At 37.6% G+C, this 22,998-nt stretch overlaps 1 protein-coding gene across 7 annotated transcripts in view; it reads right to left on the bottom strand.

Annotated features, from left to right (window-relative positions):
* Positions 1–22,998, bottom strand: part of USP25 (ubiquitin specific peptidase 25) — a 154,461-nt gene that overhangs the window by 103,401 nt on the left and 28,062 nt on the right. For 5 of the 7 annotated variants that reach the window (XM_034792727.1, XM_034792688.1, XM_034792696.1 and 2 more), the window contains exons 2-5: positions 19,862–19,939; positions 17,876–18,020; positions 7,424–7,547; positions 1,416–1,578 (exon numbers count right to left, since the gene is read on the bottom strand). In XM_034792727.1, the coding sequence (XP_034648618.1) occupies positions 1,416–1,578; positions 7,424–7,547; positions 17,876–18,020; positions 19,862–19,939 (510 nt within the window). Of the gene's footprint in view, positions 1–1,415; positions 1,579–7,423; positions 7,548–12,726; positions 12,748–17,875; positions 18,021–19,861; positions 19,940–22,998 lie in introns of those variants that run through there. The other 2 variants (XM_034792719.1, XM_034792734.1) reach the window with 2 other exon arrangements.

Raw genomic sequence — 22,998 nt, 5'->3', positions numbered from 1 at the left:
TTAAGATGCAGGAGTGGTCTTACAACTTAATTATACTTTGCATACTGTTTATTGTTTAAGAAACATCTCACTCCCAATTAGATTTCAGTTATTTTCACAATATTCAGCAGCTAATAGATACATATTTTCAAGATATCCACAGAATCATTTAAAGGTGGACTGATTGTCCCTTTAGAGTCATTTAGTAAAATAAAATTGTAAAGCTTCTTAAGCATTATGCATAAAGAATATTTGATATTTGTCTAAACACATAATTTTACTAGTTCAGAGACACGTTGTGGTATACTTATTCACCTTGAGTAGTACTTTACTTCTCAAATAGTTCTGAACTGAGCAGGACTGCTCAAGCAATAAGGTATTACAGTGAGTATGGCAGAATTTGGCCTTACCTGTATAAATTCATGATTATTTAGGCTAGCAAAAGGTCTTTTAGGTCATGTAGTCTATCTCCTTGAATCACCACAGGCCAGTACTGACAGATTTCTACAGGAATACAATTTATTCCTATTCTACTCTTGCCTTGATCATTTTCAGTGATGAGATTTTGCTTCCCTTGAGAAATTATCTACAGTCTAATTTACTTCACACATTTAACCTAGTTCTTAATAGCTTACTCTAAATGACTCCACTCAAATGTAAACCTGGTATACCAATTCTGGCTACTGAAAACTGCTTTTACTGCTTTTTGGAGTTAAAAATCAAATGAGCAAAATTCTCAATTCCTGATTAAGGAACTTCAATTCTTTTCCCCTTGTGAAAGTGAAAATCATTTTGATACATAATTATATCAAACTAATAATAAAGTCTTCATACCAGCTGTACATACGAACAGTTTACCCACTACGACAGTATGCGTATATTAGCTGAGCTAGCCAGACTAACTCAAGACAGAATGACTGAGACTGCACTGGCCTTTTTTCCCCCCACTCTTCCAAAGATCTTCGCTCTGTCTCTTACCCCAACTTTGTGGCTACCCTACGAACAGTTCATTGTTGGGTGGTGGTACTGAAACATCCTAATCATTAGAACTGCAACAACAAAGGTTAGTCAGCCACTTCTCCTCCTCCCACCTCTAACATTTTATTTAAAATATTTATTCCTTGATTTTCAAATACTTTGAGCACCAGCAGCTGTCAAAGTGTGAGCTACAGGCCCTCATTACCTTTGAAAAATCATGCCCTTTGTCGTTAATTAACAAGTTTTGAGACTTACTTCAACACCTCACCAAATCAGATCGGTAATCCAGTATACATACCGTACTAAAACCAGTATGAACATTTATAGGCACATAGTAAACAGATAATGCTGAAATCTCATTCTTTAGCTTTAAGTTTAGATACTGTCCATCACCACCAATTAATTTTGTATAAATTATATTACAACAGAAAGTACAGCTAGTCAGCAAACGCACTTACCTGAATAACAGCACTAAACCAGCATGTGTTGCCAACATTCTTTAATCCAACCGGACAACTGTCTTGCCTTTTTCGATCATAGGGGTTTGGAGAATCACTCCATACTTCTGGATGTGTCCTTTTCAAACTTGCTTTATTTTCTGCTATACTGGCTTCTAGAACTCTTAGAAAGCAGAAAGAGAAATGAAAAAATTAAAAGAAAAGTAATAATACAGTAAGATAACGGTATAATATGTAGTTACACCTACAAATATTAATACAGAAATAACAACTAATCATTTGGTAACTTATCAGATTTATTCTTGACTCGAACATTTTTTTTTTTTACGTGCCACAACGCGCCTTGGAAAATAAGATGGTACTTTATTTGCAAATGCAGTACTGTAGCTGATTTTCCACAATAAATGGCATTACATAGTCATGTTCATGAATGGGGTAAGCTTTCATGACTAAAGGATACCAATTTTTAATTCCACTATATGTAAATAAAGGAAATTAATTTTAAAAAGTCAACAAAGACCAATCTTTTAAAACTGGGTTCTCATTGTTCAGGTAGACAATAACAAAGTGGGAAACAAAAGTAGTTTGAGAATCTACCAGTAGTCACTTTTCATCCACACGTATCACAGTGCTTTAGAAAGAATATCACCACCATTTGACTGATGAGAAACTATAACGAAGGAAATTTACCTAGCTCACTCAAGATGATGCAGCATACCAATGATAAGCAGATAATGGAATCCATGTTTCTGGATCACCATTTCCACATCTTATGCAGTGGATTCATTGCCTTCTGTAGCTCAAGTGTACCTTGTGGATTAGGAAAAACCCACTCCTCAACCCAGAAAATCTTAAACTGCTCCCATACGGAGTAGTTGCCATATTCAAGACTTTACATTCCTTGTAAGAAATGTGTTGTTCAGATGCAAGGAATTCATCCCTTATACAGAAGCATAACAAAAACTGGAGCAAAAACTCATGAACCCCATTAAACTCAAATCATTGAGATCTCGCTATATAGGGCACTGTAGGCCAGGCATTTTACCTTTTAATTTGGATATTAACTAAAACAAATTACTTCCCATATTAGCAAAAATCAGTATTGCCTCTTGAGAAAACCTGAAAGACAAAGGAACTTTTTTTTTTTTTTTTTTTTAAACATTTGCTTCCCCCATCATTGGCATTTCTTTGGCAGTGTTATGTGACAGCTACGCTTTGGGAGAAGATCAGCTATTTGATGATGGCTTAAAGAGAACTTCAAAGCAAATATCACATCAATTTAAAACAATTTCTTCAACAGGAAGTACAATCTAAACTCTGGTTTGCAACTGATTTTGGCCAACAATTGTTAGAATGTGTAATGTAGTTCATGTGAGATCTGCTCAGCCCAGCCAAGAAAAGGGCAGTCAGAGTACCCTACTGTGAATTTCCTAAGCAGCCTTTGCAAGCAGGGTTCAGAGAGAGCTCCAGCTGGACAGTAAGACTGGTCTACCCAGGCGGAACCCCCAGGGCAGAGTAGTGGAATTCTGTCACCTGCCCCACTATAGAGGTCCATTCCCTGGCACAAGTGAGTGAAACTGGCATCCCCTGATGTTTTTACCTACTTACAATACTTTTACCTACTTACCTTCTGACACCACAGGTTTAGCCAAAGACCAATAGCATTTATGTATTCAGTTAATTTTTAATGATTTTTCTTTTTAGAATTCTCTCTCTTTCTTTAATAGTAGAGGGTTCATCAGTTTGATCACCTACAGGTCTGGTCTTAGCTCAGTTTAGATAAAGCTTTATTACTAAAGCTGACTTTCACTAGCCTTGTGACAGGTTTCAGAGTAGCAGCCATGTTAGTCTGTATCTGCAAAAAGAACAGGAGTACTTGTGGCACCTTAGAGACTAACAAATTTATTAGAGCATAAGCTTTTGTGGACTACAGCCCACTTCTTCGGATGCATACTCCTGTTCTTTTTACTAGCCTTGTGGCAATTTCTCCTAGTTAGAAGGGAATCAACTGCTGGGAGAGGATTAGGCCTAACACTATCTGCCCTCAGATAACATAGTGCTTTTATAGTCAGTAACCATAGACTAAAACATCAGCCTCAACAAATTCATGTCACAGTATGACAGTTAGCTTTTCAATTCCTCAGTCGGTTTTTGACAAGGAAATAGTTCTGGACACAACCTCAACTACAGTGTGCAAGAACCAATTATGGCTCAGTAAAACAGCTATTCAACATAAATTACTTGATGGGATATATTGAACCCTCTCAGCCTCCCAACTGTCATATTGAAATTACTGCCAAAGGTTAAGCAGAGGAAGTTTGATACTAGGCCATTCTCATATATGTAATATGTGGGACTTATGAGAAAGAATCTCTCACACATTGTCCTTGACACCTGGAAGTGATCTGTCAAGATAATTGGGACGAGGATGTCTTACTTCTGGCTCTGGGTATTATCAACCCTCTTCAAAATCATAGCATATGGAACAGAAAATGGCTCCCAAGAATGATGCTAACAACCAAAAAAGTAGTTATTTAATTGGAAGAGCAAGACCAAGACATGCATCAATTCATGAATCTCTTGGTGCATTTTTAGACATGACTCACTGTGTAGAAAAAAGGACCTTCTTAATTTTAACAAGTAAAGGGACCTTTGGGTACAATCTTGAACTCTTTAGCCAACCAGAAGTCCCACTATCATCAGTGGGAATTCTGTCTGGGTAGGGCCCGGCCCTATTTGGAAATACTTTCTAGAGTTCAAGAGCTTGACATCTAGGATGGCTCTACCCCTTTCTACCATTGCCATTAAATATGGTAGTTATTTACATGCTCATACTATTACAATCCTAATTATTTTACTCATATATTTATACTTTGTTTGAAACCATCAAGTTTTAAATGATATAGCAGATGAGGAAGTAAGTTATAGAATTCTAATAAGGACAGCTGCCTGTTGGATAACAGAACACATTAGTGGGCTGAGAAATCTTAAGGTCATTAATATTCAAAGAGCAGTATATTTGAATCTTTTTAGTATCAGGACAGGTGACTAAGAATTCTGAATACTCTAAGCTTGCTTTTTCTTTAGAGGCAGCTATGGCCACATGTAATTTGTGAACCACAATGCAGCTGCTATATCATGTCCTACAAAATAAAAACCTATACTCGCAGGAATGTTTGAGAAAACACAACTGGGTGAGCTTTGTCATGTTAACGCGCTGGACTTAAATGCTTTATGGAGAGATTCAGCAGGGAAGACAAAGACATTTTTACTTTAAAATAACAGAATCAATATTCCTCAATGACAACAGTTTGCGTGCATGCATGGGTATTTGGATTGCACTTCTCTCAATCTGGTATTGACCAGTTCTAAAAAATGTCAATTTAATGCAAAAAACAAAAACTACTGTAATGTTTCATATATATAGTGATCACACAAATCAATAAATTCATAATGTTCCCATAGAAACCTTAACTCCACACCTAGCAAACTCATTAGGCACCTCTCATTTGTGCTTTTGAAAATCTTCCCCATAATGAGGATACCAAATTAAAAGATTCGTGTCCTTCAATTATTAAAACTGATTTTTTCCAGTTTGCTTTCTTGCCGCTGGAGTTTTTATTTGACTTTTGCTTTCCCTTAGCCTAATAAACAAAAACTGACTACTACATTTACCCTTGTTTCCATTTTTTTTTTTTTTACATCAGTTTCACTTTCTGGTTTTCAGAACAGAGCAAAGCTGCCAACAGACAGTAAAGGAATGAATGTTAGTATCCAAGAAGAAAAAAAAAAAATCTGTGCGAGTTAGGCTTTCTATACATATAAAAAACAAAACCTAAAATCCTATCATAAATTGACCAGGGTATTTCTGTAAACCTTAAGTGTCAAATTTCTGTATTTGACTTGTGATTCAAACTTAACATTACATGAACAATACACACATCTATAATTAAAAGATAAGCATGTTGCTAGTATAAACAAACACTATTTATTTTATTTTGGTGAGGCTGTATAGGATTGACCAGAGAGATCCTATATGCTTCTTGTATACGTGATACAAATAAAATGGCATATTGGTTTGCTAGTTTCTGCCACCAGAGAAAAATACTAAAAAACATTTGCAGTATTTACTTGTAGATCAGAAGATTGCCAAAAGTGGTCTTTTTTAATCTTTGCAGTGTGGAAAAGGGACTAGGGGGAAAAGAAGACTGTCTAAATCGAGAAGATACTTCAAAAGCAAAAGAAAAGGTCCTGAATAGAGGCCAAAGCAAAAAACAAAAAAAGGAAATGGCCCTGCAAGATGCACCTAAACCTCCAACACAATTATGAAAACAGTCTAACTAAAAGTTCACAAGAGCTGAACTTCTCATATGAAATTAGAGAAAAACAGCTTTGGCTGTCTTGTACTAAAATAGTAATTTATGAGAAATTATGCCAGAAAATACATATACTGAAACCTGAAGAACAATATCACCAGCCACATTAACTAACTACCAGGAGCAAATCTCCCTCTTGTCTCAGCCCCTCCTGTCTTCCTAAAGAATGTAAGACATTTTAAACTAGTCCAATAATGAGGACCCTGATCACTAAATAGCCTTCCAGATGTGTGGGAAGAACTATCTTTAATGGGCATGTTTACTTTTGCAATTAGCACAGTTTCTATTTTTCAAAGAAAAATATTGTAGGGAAAGATGCGAAATTACACGTCAGAGAAGAAGCCTTTTCATTATATCCCTGACTTTGCTAAACACAATGTGCTAAGCAATACAATTGTGGTGGACCTCCTAACTCCAACTTGTCTCAGACTTAAGGTAAAGGGCCATTTTGGAGGATAAAGCAACAATAGCTAGAGCAGCTTAACTTTCTGTGGGAACCACAGGCATGCACAGCACACCCTCACTTGGGTGCACACTTAACAAGATTACCAAATAACCAGGGCCGGCTCTGTCTTTTAAGCTGCCCCAAGCAAAAAACACAACCACCACCACTGTGGCGCAGTTTAAAAAAAAAAAAAAAAAAAAGCGGCCGTGCCGCCCTAGGTTTGGGCAGAATGCCGCCTCGAACAATCTGCTGCCCCAAGCACCAGCTTGCTCAGCTGGTGCCTGGAGCCAACCCTGCAAATAACTATTGCAACTGGGCAGTACCTCACTTTCAAACACTCGTACCTTGGGTCAAATCAAAGCTACTTTCCTCCATAGAAAGGCCATGCATAGCTTTTCAGTGAGAACTATATCCACAGCTAATTGCAACTTTCAAGACTCTGTCATTTCAGCTCTACTGCTGTTCACAAAAGATGTCACAATATATTTTCCCATTTAAAAAATTTTTGCGCTAAAAAGTAAAATAAATAAATAAATAAATAAAAATCAAAACACCCACACACGCTCCTCCCACCCCTCCACCTTAGGCAAAACGAAGTCTAGAAAATTTCAGTCCAAACTGTGAATGTTTTAAAGAATTCTGGCCCTCTGAAACAGAAACAAGTTTTGTAACAAAAAAACACGTTGCCACCTGTAATGTGGTAGCTCTTGTTTCTGCTAAAATTTAAGAACACTAACAAAATCATACTTTCCTGACACAGAAGTGAGAAACTGTTATTGTAATAATGAACACTGCAAGCATACAAAGTGGCTAGCGTCTTAATCATATTTTGCTTTCCAACTCTTTCCCAAATACACCATAGAAATGTCTTTCAGTTTTAGGTTTGATTTTAGAAAAAATTGATCAAAGGTCTCTGCTTCCAAACTGGTCCTAGGTATCTAAGCAAATGTGCAGCCATGAAATATACCATTAATTTCTACCTTAAAAATAGAGGGCTGGTTTTTCAACAGAAAGCATATAGTGCAGTAAAGCAACACTCCTGAAGCCAGAGGTATCAGCAGCATAACACACGAAAATTAACAAGTTCTTCTTTATTAGATGGGGAGGGTGGGGGTGGGAAATCAACACAGGCCAATCTCTGATTCTTTTAAAATTTTATTTCTGCTTTATGTAAGTTGTTTGTTTACCTGCTAATGGCTTGTTCCTCATCTGTTATTCCAGTCTCCCTGAATGCCCTGTTTGATTCCTCCAAACTCAGGGCAATTGCCCTCTGAAGATCATCTTTATCATCTCCAGTGAGATCAATCACATCTGAAAAGCAAAACTATCTTTCTCAAAATTAAAAGTGAAACAGAATGAAAAATAAATCTTACGGTAGAGGACAGAAAACCAGCATGGACTGCTAAACCACATTCAAATTCCTCCTCAAAATTAACTTCTTTTGTTTTGCTTTCCACCACTAATCTTAACATCTTCACTACTTACTCCCTCTCCTACCTGATAATTAAAATAAAGAAAGAAAAACATAACACTTTCTTCTTTGTAACTAATGCTCTACAAAGAGCATTTTTCCCTTTTCCAAAGTCTTCCTGTTTCCCAAGTGGTCTCCATCAAGTTACCCATCAATGTAGGACTGGTTCTGCAAACCTACAGCTTCCTGTAAAGTCCCTTCTCTACTACTGCTTTTAAGTTCAGTGGTGTAACGGTCTTTATCAAGGCCAAGATACTGCTTTTTCCAACTTACATTTGATGAAAATAGAATTTCCTTAAAGGATATCTTCAAAGAGAACAGTCACGACTATGATCTCATATGCAACCACATGTGCTGAATGTCCCCAAAACACAGACAAAAGCACAATCCTGCAAATGCTTGTGTGTATATTGTATACACACACAGCCAATGAGATTAGTGATGTAGGTAAGGTAATTACATACATAGGCATTTGCAGGATTAAGACCTAAGCGAGGAGTCAGCACATTATTAAGCTAAATCTTCCCTTCCCTCTCTTTTTCCTCCCATTCTCCCTCTCACACTTTTTTAGTTTGAAACTAAACATGTTGAATTTCCTTCAGTCGGATTAGTGGAAGCAACCAGCACAACATTCAATTACCAAAAACATCAAAGAAAAATGATCAAATATTGAAGTTCAAATAAGAGTCCCCACATTGGCAATCCGTCCAGCCTTTTTTCTTTTACCAAATGAATAAAAATGTAAGGGGCCTATTTCTTACTTTCCCTATAATCGCAGTCACCACAAAAAAAATAATTTTATCAGCTGCCAGCAAACATAATTTATGTAAGCTTCCCAACCTACTGTATGTAGCAGTAGAAACTCTTCTTTACTCAGGAGAGGAAATATATTCTCTCTCACAGCCTCCCACTGCTAAATTATGCATTCCCATCAAGCAGAGAAACTCTTCCCAGAGCAGTCAGGCTAATGGGAATGACGGCCAGCTGTGCAAGACTGCTAGAAGGACAGAGGACTGAATGCATCAGACTTTCCATGGCTGAAAATCCCACTTTGCAAGTCAGCGGGAGGGAAGGAGAGAAGGAATTATGTTGTACAAAGATGACCCTCAGGTGTACCTGTATGATGTCAAACCCAGAGTCAGTGCAGTGCCATTTTCACTTTCTTTCCTGTTCTTATGGGCCAGAGCAAAGTCAAACAAAGCAGCTATGCCGGGGTTACTCCAGCCTAAAAGCAATGTTAAAAGTAGATGGGAGGCGGGTGACAGAATGGAGAGCTACAAACTTGGGAGTTATAGAGGAAAGGAGGTGAGGCAATTTGTTTACATTTCCCCTTTCACTGCCGCGCCTTTGTAACTCATTCCCAAGAACTTCTCTTTTTAGCTTTCCCCTGATAGATTGGCCTGCGGTAGAGTCAGTATCCATTATTTTCCCAGTCTTGTATAGCTGTGGATACTTTCTGTTGAATCAAAATAATACACTGAAAGTGTGATGTTACAATCATTTCCATAGCTACACACCAATCTGCAGCTTAGGAAGGATTGTAGATATCAAAATGACAGTTCTTTTCTCATATCTTCAGAAATTAGACATAGCACTGGCCCTTCTCCCACTGCATTCCTCCTCACCAGCTTCCACCATGGTCTGTGTTATTTGGTTGAAATTCAATTTAATTTAGATATTAAGCCCTTAGGGGCAGCAACCATATCTTCTTACCTGTAAAGCAATATACACAACTATAGCACTCTAGTAATAAACAATAGCAAGAATAACAGCAAAGTAACTTGTTTTACTTTAAGTATCTGTGTGATGCTTGGAAACAGTTCCTGAATTGATTTTTATTTTTTAAAACAACATTTAGAGTCTCAGGCTTGCAAATCTCACTCCAGAGGGGGCTAAATCCATTATGAAATGATACACTCGTCTGATAAGGAAGCTAACATCTGATGCATTATGGATTTTAGTATTCTGTACATGCCAATTCAGACAAAAAACCTGGCAATTTACAAATATGGCACCACACCTGCAAACTGAGAAACTTAGCCATTCAGAGCTGGAGTACGAACACTTCACTGATAGCAGATTAAAAAAAAAATACATTAATAAAAATTGCATAGAAAAGAGGCCAGCAGTGAAGCAGTTGGGAGTGTTATCCAGTGGGCAGCATATTGGTTTAGGGCTCTGGTCCACTTGTTATTCAAAAGAATTTTTTAAAGTAACAAAATTTCAGTTTCTGTCGTTGCCAAAATGGAGTTACAGCTCCACAATTTATAATTATCTGTCATTCTGCATTTCCCACCCATTTGCTGGTAGTCACTTAGCAACCCTGCAGTCTCACTGGAAGTTTCCTATATTTCCAGTTGCAGAGTGCTGGTAGTGATCACAACTAATAAAGGATGAACATAAGAATGGCCATACTGGGTCAGACCAAAGGTCTATCAAGCCCAGTATCCTGTCCTCTGACAGTGGCCAATGGCAGATGCCCCAAAGGGAATGAACAGACCGGTTATCATCAAGTGATCCATGATGGTGAATATATAGGGGGAAAGCAGGTTGAAATAAATGGGCATCCCCATTAATTAGGTGAATCTAGGATTACATTAGTCACTTCTTTGGAAAGGTGAAGGCTTCTGCAGCCATTCCTTTTTCATTGGGGTTGATAAGAAATCTTTGAGTTATCCGCATCTTATACAAAAATTAAAAAGGAAGAGTCAATATTTAAATGAAAAATAAAAAAAAACTTGAAAAATCTCATTTTCTTCACACACACACACACACACACACACACACACACACACACACACACACACCATCCAAAACACACAGTAGTTTTATCACTGCAAACTACCCTCCATTGAGCCCAGACAGAAGTTCCCATTGCTAAAAAAGCGAAGACTGCCAAAATATTTCAAGGTCAAAGTCAACTGACACTTTGCCAAAATTGTATTTTTTTCCTTTTTCTGGCTAATGGACAACACATTTTTAATATTTTAAATGTTTATTAACATGTACTATTAGCCTAAATGTTAAGAACATCACAAAAATGTACTGTTAATTGGTGTACTAAGAACAGAACTTGAGCATATAGTATTAAAACAAAAAGGAGAATCCCCATCTACACTTTGTTTCTAAAAATTTTGCTAATGAAAAGTATTTTTAAAGATGACATGTAATTACACATCAAACAGCTTTAGTTTATATGGTGCCTGATCCCAAGCCCACTGATGTCAACAGAAATGCTCCAATTGGTTTCAAAAGGCTTTAGCTCAAGCACTAAATGATTTTCTTTTATAAATTGTACTTCACTTCTCATGTGTTCATATGCATTTTTCTCTAAAACAGTTACTACCCATTACTTATCCCTTTCATCATATACATATTCACTGTAATTAATTTGTGTCACTGAATAGGGGATAACAGAACCCATAGATGAAAACTGATGTTATCTAAACTTCCTTTTCTAATGTACTTTGAGGACATCTGTTCTGAATGTTCTCTATATACTGATTCCTGATTCTCCAAGCATACATAGTGTCCCTCCAAGAAAAATTCAAACTGTTTTTTTTAAAACACTAATATTTTGTAGCTTGTTGACTCTTAAGTGTACTGAAGTCTTTTGGTGCAATACCTTGAAAATGAAAGGGCCCAAGGTATCTAATTTTGAATTTTGCATATTCATTGGTTACTTTGGCTGATTGTTCATTTGATTTATGATGTTCCTTTGATCTACGAGTTTACGGAGTGCTGCAACACTGAAACAGTGGCTTGTGGTTACTGAATAGCAACTTCTACTGGAACATGATGAACCCACTCATTTTTAAAGCTTACCCTTTGACTGATTAAGTAGGAATTTAGATTTTGGAGCTAAAGGTTCTGAACTGAAATACCTATAGCGAGGCTCATGTCTGGATAACTATTGATTCATAGATTTTAAAGTAGAAGAGACCATTAGATCATCTGGTCTGACCCATATAACACAGGCCATATGTAAAATTTCACCCAGTTACTCCAGATTTGGCCCTACTAACTTGTGTTTGACTAAAGCATATCTTCCAGAATGGCATCCAGTCTTGATCCGAACATTTCAAGAGATAAAGAATCCAACACTTCCCTTGGTAGCCTGTTCCAATAGTTATTCACCCTCACTGTGAAAAATGTGTTTTATTTCTTATTTCAATTTGTCTGGCTTTAAATTCCAGCCATTGGTTCCTGTTATACCTTTCTCTGCTAGATTAAAGAACCCTTTAGGACACAGTGTTTTCTCCCCATGAAGGTATTTATACACCATAATCAAGTTACCTTTAGACCAAGCCCTTACAAATGAGCCTGTAAGAGGCACAGAATTTATTCTCAAACTTCGCAGCCAAATATGATTATTATTGGATAAAACAACCACCACCTCTTAATTTTTGTTAATAAGCAAAGCAGCTCCTCAGAGTTATGCCAATGGCATTGAAACATTAGTTTCAGTCAAAGACTCAAGAATGCTACATCTGCTGTTCAGAAAGATTAGTTTTGAATAGACAAGAAGGTGACATGATCTTCAAAAGGTCTAGATGGGTACACTAGTGACCTTTACTCACAAACAATTAGTGTACAGAGATGAATAGCGTAACTACTATTGGAACTGGCTCTTGCTTTTGATAGTTTTTGGTTTTGTTTTGTTTTCTAATCTATGCAGCAGTGTGTATTTGTGGTCCAGTGTTTGAAATCCTCCCTACGCATTGTGTATTGCCACAAATGGGTTTAATAAGTGAAAACATTTCAAGTATGTCAATATACAGTCACCACTGGTCCATTTTTTTCTAACTCAATACTCAGTTTGCTTACTGAGGAAGTTCCCATCAGATTATTTAAAATAAACTATTCATACTCAAGTTTAACGAGTTGTGTTTTTAAGAGACAATTATTGCGTTATTTGAGTTCTTAATGTCAAAGATTTTACCAGAGTGAAATCAATGGCATTAAAAGGAAAAAGCAAATGGGAGGAACCTGGAAGAGTGAGCAGGCTACGAAACTCACCAGGAGACACAGTGAGTGGCAACTGAACCTGGAGGCATGCAGTAACAACCATGGTCACACAACTGCTGGCACAAGAGAAGGAAAATGAAGGTGTTGGCCTGTTGAATGAAAAGCTGCTGAATCTGGGAAGACCAAGATTTTCAAACTGTTGCCATTTTGAGATTAAAGAGTTAAGATTACATCAAATGTATTTATTACTGTCCAAGCAAAGTGAGATCCTACTTTGCTTGGGCAAACTTTTTGGCCCAAGGGCCACATCTGTGTATGGAAATTGTATGGCAGGCCATGAATGCTCACAAAATTGGGGGTTGGGGTGTGGGAGGGGGTGTGAGCTGGGGATGAGGAATTGAGGGTGTTGGGCTGGAACAGAGGGGTTCAAGGGCAGGAGGGGGATCAGGGCTGGGGGCAGGGGCATGAGAGGGGGTCGGGGTGCAGGTTCCAGGCGGCGCTTACCTCAAGCAGCTCCCAGAAGCAGCGGCATGTCCCTTCCGCAGTCACCGCCCCTGCAGCTCCCATTGACCACAGTTCCCAGCCAATGGGAGCTGCGGGGGCAGTGCTGGGGAGCATGCAGAGCCCCGTGGCTGCCCCTATGCATAGGACACGCCGCTGCTTCCAGGAGCTGAGCGGAATGGGCGAAGCCCCAGACCCTGCTCCCCAGCAGGAGCTCGAGGGCCGGATTAAAACATCTGCAGGACCGGATACTGCCCCTGGGCCATAGTTTGCCCACCACTGTCCTAGACTCAACTTCATGGAATTTCTTTGTTCTTAAAGTGTTACCTTTTGTATGTCGCATCCAATTAATTCCAAGGAATGTTGTGAGCACCAATGGGCAGAACCCTATTGATTTAGATGAAAATCAGAAAATCAGAAGAGGGAAATGGGCGAATGCGGAGCCTCTGGGATCCAGTTTGCAGACTCAGCACCTTCTAACAGCTTTCCTATTGTCCACAGATCAAAGAACCCATTTATGGCAACCACAAACACCATCCAGCATAACACCAATCCTCATCTCAGTCCAGCCCATCAATCCCAATATGGTTTAAATTTGGACATCCAGAATAACTCATCTTCCAAACAGAAAGAAAACAAGAAAGAATGGTGGAGGAACAGGGGTAAATGGGGGTACACTGAGCCCAACACCGGGAGAGAATGGGGTGGGGTACACAGAGCCCGTGGCATGTGCCATAGGGAAGAATCAAGGGACATACAGCCTTTGGCATGACAACAAAAGCAGTAGAGTTGCAGGGGGTCCCTGAAATACAGAGGAAGAGGAGTTTGGCACACAAGAAGCTTATGGGGAAAAAGAGAAATGCAAGGAGCCCCTAAGTGTGTGCAACAAGCTCAGCCTACAGAAGCAACAAAGCCTGTGACCCTCTAGTTAATATAGCTCCCAAGATGTGCAACTTTTATACTCATAAGATTTAAGGTCCTCTGGCAGAGACAGAGTTACACAGAAGAATAATTTCTATACATGAAATATTTCAGGACTTGAATTTGATAAAATTTTAGTGGCATGAGGGAGAGAAATTCCTGTACTTTAGAACAGAGGGGCGTGTGGTTATTTCTGCAAGGCTTGGCTGAAGTTTGACCCAAAGACAATATTTTTCTAAAATGAATTTCTCCCTCTTTCGCTGCTTCTTCCTCCCCAACCCTGGATTCTTCAAGTTTCTCAAATAAAAAGGAGAAAATAAATACTATGTTTAACAATGTAACTGTTCTGACTAACATCCCCAGACAAAAATAAATTGAGGGGAGTTGTTTTAAATCATGCTACTAAAAGCACTGAACTTCAGGTAGAACGTGCTTCAAGTGCTCTATAATGGCACAGCATTATTAAACACTACTGTACTTTTCTGGTTTTTTGTATTGCTATAAGCACAGTGGTCTTTTTGCAAAAAACTGCAAGGTCTCTTTTGTAATGCCTGGGATCCAATGACACAGCAAAAACTCTAGATCAGAATTTTTGTATGGGTATATTGCAACAACCCCAACATTTAACAAGTTTTCATGTTATGGTTTCTATTTGCTTACACACAAACTGACAACTACCACTTGCACATAGAGTTGATCAAAGCAACTGTATATGCAGCTGTTGGTGCTAGAAAACTGCACATGCAGGTGTTGGGACATGCAAAATTTGGCATGCACAAGTGAAGGCTGTATTCTTATTAATGCGGCCTTTGTGTTTAATACTGAATTAATTTCTGATAAGTCGTAAATTATCAAATTTATGAAATATAAAGCATTGTTGAAGGAAGGAGTAGAAAGGTTCTTTATTTTCATTAACCAGGCATGTTTTTAAAATCTTAACAATTGAACATTCAATTAATAGCTTTTCCAACTGCTGACAAGCCAATAAATTGCCATAAACAGGGTCTGGGCAGAAAGCCTACTACTCTTGAGGAATTTCAGTTTCCTAACACTTCCTTCCATGTTGGATAATATACTTGGTGGCTCAACCAGATATTTTATTCTTTACTAAGTAAGCATCTTTCAATAGTATAGAGCCAGTTAAGCCAATAACCTCAAGAATAAGCCAACTATGCCTTTTTGCTTGGCATACATTCACAAGCCTCAATAAACAGCTATTTTTTGTTCCCTGGTAAGGTACTGGGTTTCCGGTATTTATCTGCTGCCCTCTTATCCCCAGTCTAGATGACTCAAGACATCTTAAATTTCAAATGAATGTGGATGATTGAGTAATAAGGCATGATGTGATGAGTTTATCTTGAGATAATTACACTTTGCTGGGGCATTTAATGGGGTTCAACAAATTTAAATGGCAAAACAATGTCATCAGTTTTACAGTGTTACAGATATAAGTGGCATCAATAACCCTCTTCATTGAAGGGAATGATGAAAGTTAAAATAATCATGTTATCGTGGTTTAAGATTTTGTCTTAACCCATGTTTGTTTTCATTCTCCTCTCAAATCAACCATTGTCCTATTCTCTCCCCTCCTCCCCCCTTCATACCCTGATTGCAAGAGTGTCCTGATGATTTGTTTTGAGCTTTTTCTATTTATAAAAAAAATGTGAAGAAATGTAGTGGATGCGATAAAGATACTTATCAGCAGAGACTGGATTGAGCAGAGAATAGTGTAACTTACAAAGTTTTCCAAAGTTCTGCAAAGTCTCCTCTCTTCGGATATGCAAAAGTTCTGTTATCCCAGTCAGGGATTTCTCTTCATCAGAGACAGCCAAAGTTCAGTGGTTTTCTCATTTACAGAAATAAACTAGGATGAGACTCCCAAATACATTAATTTTGTGACCTAAAGCTAGCCTGCAAGGAATTAAGGGCTCTCTAGCTTTGATGCCAATGAACTTGAACAGTCAGCAGCAGATAACATAAGGGATGTCAGTCTCCAAAATGTCAGTGTTTTTACTCCACAATGATTGCTACTTTCTTGATTATCTTTCAATATTTAATCAGTTTCAGAGCTATACAGATTTATTTTTTCTAATGACCAGTGCTGCAAATGAAGCAGGGATTTCAAAGTCACCATGTGCTCTATTTCATGCATTATGTGGGCCAGATTATACCCTCTGTTACACCCTATACAACCCTCTTGTCTCCAGTAAGGTTACATGGGGTATAAATGAGGGCAGAATGGGACTCTGCAACTGGACTTTTTTCATCAATAGAGTAGTTAATGAAACATGAGCGACAACAGAATCCGACTCGTTATCCCATATCTGTACTTGCTCTGGAATAATAGTCGTAAATATTGCAGTAGTACTCCTGTATCTCAGAAAAAGTATGGAGATGTGATTCTGGATCCACAGAGGAAGCTGATATGTTAAGTATATACCGTTTTGGTGCAGAAGCTTTTCTGACTTTATCCAGACCTAAATTACTTTAGTTACATGTTTTGATTTTAAATTTATTCTTGGGAAATTCTAATTTTCCATAATGTACCTGATAAATTTTATGAAGGGATACCAGAAACACAGAAGGTTAACACTTTTCTACGCTGTACTGCTGAAAACCTGAACTAGCTCAGCTATTCCAAAACATAAGCAAGTTTTAAAATGATACAAATCTACTCTTTCAACTCCAAGTAGTTGGAGGTAAAACTAGATTTTTATAATGGATAATGTCTGCTTAAAATAATATGAAACCCTAACCCTAAAAAAAATGTCTTTACTTATGTTACCACCACCTCCTGAAATAAAAACTAAGAGCAAGAGCCCATGCTCTTTTAAAGCAGAATTTCATTGACTTCAATGAAAGCATGCAGATTTGCTCCGCTTGGGGGTCTGGTGAAAAGAACTTTAAAAATTCAATGTTAGGTTTGTGTTTAAAAGAGATCAGAAACACAAACAATATTAACAGAAAATTCAGAAGTTACTATAGAACTCAAATCCATTGTACACACCCTTCAATACACTCTGTTTCTTCCACGTTATTTCTCGTATCACTTTAGAGAATAATTTATACTTCAGGTAACAAATGCTGAAACGTGTGAACATAAAGCATTTATATGGGGCCAAGATGAGTGTCCTCTCCAGGACTGAAAAAAAATACTGAACACTCTTAAAATCAGAAAAAGGTCAACACAATAAAGAAATAATCAGAAAAGAATGCCTCCCATATGAAACAATCTTAACCATTTTTAATGGTTTCTCTTTTTCATGAGACAACTGCCAACTTCTTAAACTTGGGAGTTAATCCTGAGAGGCAGAAAGCATGCTGAACACCTGCTGTTATCAGTTTAGCTCGTGGACACCATTGACTATCAATATAAGGTCCTTAAAATGCATATGTGGTAATGTTACTTCTATAACATTGTATTTCTGGCTTTAATATTTATTTTTATTTAGGTTTTGAAGTACTCCTATGTTTGTGGACTTTTGCCTCTCTTTAAAGCTACTTACCCTTCTTGAATGGCATGCCCCAACCACAATGGGCAAAAATATGTTGTAGGTCCAGTTCAATTTCTAACTAATAGCAAAAATGAACAAGTTAAAAAAAAAAATCGAGAGGTAGCTGAAGAAAGTAAAATTTATGCTGAAAGAAACGAGCAACTGAAAACCTAGGAAATGTGAAGTTAGGGAATTTACAAGCAGAACTGATGGTTAATCTCTTACAGCCAAGTTCTTAGTTTCTTTGCTTTTAAAATAGTTTATACAGAGAAAGAAATACCTACTTGTGTCTGCCTGGCTGCCCACACTGATGTATCTGTCATTGCCCGGAAGTGCTGTTTGATAGTAAGTTGCTTCCTCCTGCTGAGGAACCTTGGCATTCTTTGCAGTAAGGAAAGTCACCGCTAATTCCAAGTTCCCATTGCTGTCCTTTAAATGTCAACAGAAAAAGAGACTTCACTTTTTTTTTTTTAATTTAAATGGTAGGCCAGAATGAGTTTGTTATGATCAACTTCAACTGTCATACAACCAACTGCACTTCATTGTTTCCATGTTAAATTCTGGTTAGAAAGCCACAACCTAAAACCATTTTAACTCTTCAAACTTTTATTTTATATATTTGGCTAGTTTCTAATCAAATAATGTTGTGGGCATAATGTCTACTTCCAATTATAAGACAGAGCAGTCAACAGCTTTCTTCTGTAATTACTCTTCATTAGAGTTGTACCCATCAAAGGAGAAATTAGTTAAAAACACACTGCAAATTATAAATTTCAGGTGGCACTCTCATCTAGTGTAATTTGTCACAGCTTCATTGACTTCAACAGAACTAAGCCAAATTATGTTACCTGAGGATCTGGCCTTTTATTTTTAAGGCTTTGGGTATTCGGTTGTTGACATTTCCTCTAGTCTAAATTTAACCAGGAGTAACAGACATACACATACAGATGTTAAAAATACAGCCCCCCCCACACACACACTTCTTTCTTCTTTTGTTTTTTTCTTGGAGAAGGAGGGAAAAGATTGTGTGTGTGTTCTTGTATAATGGATTGAAAAGTAAGCTTGAGGGGAGGGGAATTTTATTTAGTTTTATGGGAAAGAAAAGTGTGGAGGTTTATACTCCTGCCGTGCCTCTCCCTCTCGGATCTTGTTTGCTCTGCAAGAATTTATGACAACATAATTTCACTAGTTCTTCAGTTATCACAAGAATCAAGAGAGCAAATGAGGACAAATTAAGACAGGAAGAGACCCTTATTCAATCTGCTGAAGGGTCTTGTCTACATTAGAAAAGTTGTACTGCTTTAACTAAACCAATGCATTTAACCCACCCTGAGGATGCAGTTATATTAGCATAAAGGTATCTTGTATCAGTACAGCTGTTCCAGTATGGAAAGGGGAATACTATATATAAATTATAAGGGTTATAACTGTTTTGACTCTACAGTGGGACAGTAGAGTAACTAATTACATAGCTTAAACAAAAAAAAGCCACCACCTAAAACACCTTTAACCAACAGTTAGACTGTGCACAAACTGTGCGGATGAGGCCTGAGATGCTTCAGTTTTTGTTGTCTTCAACTTCAGTGCCTAATTAACATTTTGGTTGAAAGAATATTTTGTTTAAGATTCATTCCCTGAAAACCTGCCCAGATAACTAACAGGTCCTCCAACACAACCAGGGAAGACCAAACTTCATACTCCTGGTATTTCTAAGGTAAAAAACACCAGGGGGAAATCAATCAATCCTCTCAGGATTTTTTTGTTTTTGTGTGCATTATAAAATAGCAGGGAAGTTAGTGATATGAGAAATGGCTAGAGAATACTTTCCTTCTTTTTAAACACAACCCACCCACCACATCAACTGATATTAATATCTAACCAGATATCAATGTTGTGCTTTCAAATTACGCAAGAAGCCGTTAATAGGTATTGTGCCATTGTTCCACTAAAAGGGAAATGCCATAGGAAAGAATCAGTATGCTACCTTTAATGCTCTTTTCTGATAGATAGATAGATAGATAGATAGATAGATAGATAGATAGATAGATAGATAGATAGATAGATAGATAGATAGATGCAACATCCAAGCCCTACCCCCTCTGCCTGACCACCCTCTCCCTCCCCCCCAAACTTATTTTTCACATAAGGAGTATCAGGTCTTGTTGTTAAGATCCTTAGTAGAGCTAGACGGTGACATCACAGGAGGTTAACTCACAGTATGTGCACCTTCTGCTTCCCGTCAGTTAGATATTCATTAAAATCCACCATACCTGCAAGGCCTGTTGCAGTACTTGGATGTCATTGATACCAGTGATCTCCCTCAGCTGATTCAAAAATGTTTGCTGGTGCTGTAAACAAACAAATAAATGGTCAGAATAATGTCTACATAATGACAAAATAATTGTGTTACTTTAATTTGGTCTAAAAATAGTGTACCCTTGTAAATTACAGAAAGATATATATTGTATACATATCCATAAGGTAGGAGACTTAGCATGGGGCACCATGTATTTTAGTTTCCCCCATGATTTATGCACCTTAATTCTTACCCTTAATACATCAGTAAAAAGTTGTGTGTATTTATCGGTATTTCTTTTAGAGATACAAAAGAATATTTTTATGCACAAAGACAGATTGCACATTCCTTTACGCATTTTCCTGCTCTCAGGCTGTGCACTCCAGAAAGCCGGGGAGCATGTGTGAAATTTCAGATTGCATCCACTGGCGCCTGACAGAAAACCACAACTCCCGTTGGTGGCCCTTCCTATACTGCTTTTAAGGTGCTGGGGAGTAAGTAGGTTACGTAACAGAGGGACTGACTAGCTGGGTAGTTGCAAACTGTATCAGCAATGATAACCTAAACATTAGCTTTGGAGACCCAATTATCTACTGTGTGAGTTCACTGTAACCGTCCTCCCTGCCAATCCTGCAACTGCATCCATGTGAGCAGTCCTTTGCACCTGTATTAAGCCTCACTGGCTTCAAAGGAGCTCCATAAGGCTGCCATGGTCCTCCTGTACAGAGCCAATTGCATGACTGGGGCTTTAAAGTATGTAAGGAAAACAGTCAATTGAACATGCTCAGAAAGTAATTTTAACTAAATAACTTAATTTCGTAAATAATTTCTTCAGACATCACAAATGCGCTCATCCCTCAAGAATTTACTTTGCATATGCAACAAGTTTTAAATCCTAACCATTTGAATGGTCAGAGCTCAGAAATTCACCTCACTATTTTTCTCCAAGTGTGGAATTTATTTTTATTTTATTTTTGCACCAATGCACTGATAAACGCAGCTATATGGGTTTTTTTTCCCCCCCTAGTTAAAAAAAAAAAAAAAAAGCATTCCTGTGAAATAAGACAAAGCACTTGAAATCGGCAGTCTCTCCCATTTTCCCTTTTAAGTTTTACTCTGGCTCTTAAACTAACAAGATCAGTCCCCTTCTAGCAACAAACATCATAACATGCAAACATCTGGTGCACTTTATATCTGCCAATATGATCTGATAATCTAAAAGAGCTAACGAAAACAAGTATTAATAACTAAGTTAAAGAAAATATGGCTTAACCTTCCCTCAAGCATGGCTACACTCATGAAGTAACTTTTAAAAATGTAGTATTTTTAGTTTCATGATAGCACAAACATGTACATTTTAAAATGTGTTTTTTTCATAGCTTTCAAAATTAAAAACAAAAAAGGTTTTTTTTTCCCCCACTCATCTCAAAAAAGTATACCTTAATTCTGACAGTGTGAAAAACAGGGATCATAATAGCTCTTGAAGTTTCACTAAATCATCACAACAAAACTTTAAAATTATCGGCCACTGCTCTAAACTAACAAATTAGATTTCTGATCTGGGAGAGGGAAAAGGAAGGAAATATTTACTGGCATTTGCAAGACATTTTTTCTTCCTAATGTTGTTGACCACATCCTGAAATCAAAACAGTGATTATATGTGCAAGAGAAGGTCTAGTAAAGTATAGGGGTTTGAAAAAAAATGCACTTCCTATTAATGAAAATTAAATGCAGTTATTTTCAAAACGTAACAATACACGAACAGTGAGTGTCTTGCCAAGTAATTCCAAAATACTCTTCTATAACAATAAATATTGGGGATATGGTTAAATGCTCCCTTTTCAAGTTAACTTTTTAGTAGAGTTTGTTTTTAAAATTTCACAAGATGTAGACACATTATAAAACCCAACCAAGTATTTCATTCATGCAGTACAAATCTGTACATGCAGTACACACATTGATACAAGGGTCTACATACCATTATCTCATCTTTGTAACTAGCTGTATCCAGGACATCAAACACCATTTGGATAGTTAATTCTAAACTACTGAATACCCAAAGTAACACTACACTGAAAGGCACGATTTCATGCCCAAATAAGCCGAGATAGAAGGCCAGTTGTTCAGTATAAGAACATAAGAATACCTATACTGGGTCTGACCAGTGGTCCATCTAGCTTTGGATGCGGTCTTCCAACAGTGGCTGGTGCCAGATGCTTCAGATGGAATTGACAGAACACTGCAATTTGAATGATTCATCCCCTATTGTCCAGTCCCACTTTTAGCAGTCAGAGATCTAGGGACACCCAAAGCATGGGGTTGCGTCCCTGACCATCTTGGCTAATAGCCATTGATGGACCTATCTTCCATCAACTTGTCTAATTCTTTTTTGAACCCTGTTATTATTTTGGCGTTCACAACATCCCCTGGCAAAGAGTTCCACACGTTGACTGCACTGTGAGAAGAAATACTTCCTTTTGTTTGTTTAAAACTTGCTGCCTCTTCATTTCATTTGGGTGACCCATGGTTTGTATGTTATGTGAAGGGGTAAATAAAGCTTCCTTATTCACTTTCTCCGCATCATTCAGGATTTTACAGACCTCTATCAGAGCTCCCTTAGTCATCTCTTTTCTAAATTGTACAGTCCCAGTCTTTTTAATCTCTCCTCATATGGAAGCTGTTCCATTCCCTTAATCATTTTTGTTGCCCTTCTCTGTATTTTTTCCAATTCTCATACATCTTTTTTTGAGACAGGGCAACCAGAATTGTATAGTGGCATTATGATTATTATGTCTTATTAGCTATCCCTTTCCTAATGGTTCCTTAAAAAAAAAAAAAAGCTAACAAACACTGCCACTACATACTGAGAACAATCCAAGACACCTCCAAAATCTGAGTGATAATAGCTGGTTTAGACTCCGTCATTTTGCCTAGACACTTGGGATTATGTTTTCTACTCTGCATTGCTTTGCATTTATCAACATTGAAATTTTATCTGCCTCTTTGTTGCCTAGTCACCCAGTTTTGGGAGATCCCTTTGTAACTCTTCACAGTCAGCTTTGGAATTAACTATCTTGAGTAGTTTTATACCATCTGCAAACTTTGCCACCT

Source organism: Trachemys scripta, chromosome 1 (genome assembly GCF_013100865.1).
Source record: "Trachemys scripta elegans isolate TJP31775 chromosome 1, CAS_Tse_1.0, whole genome shotgun sequence".
Taxonomy (NCBI): Eukaryota; Metazoa; Chordata; order Testudines; family Emydidae; genus Trachemys; species Trachemys scripta.
The sequence above is the reverse complement of the archived record's forward strand: the minus strand, read 5'-3'. Positions and strand labels throughout refer to the sequence as shown.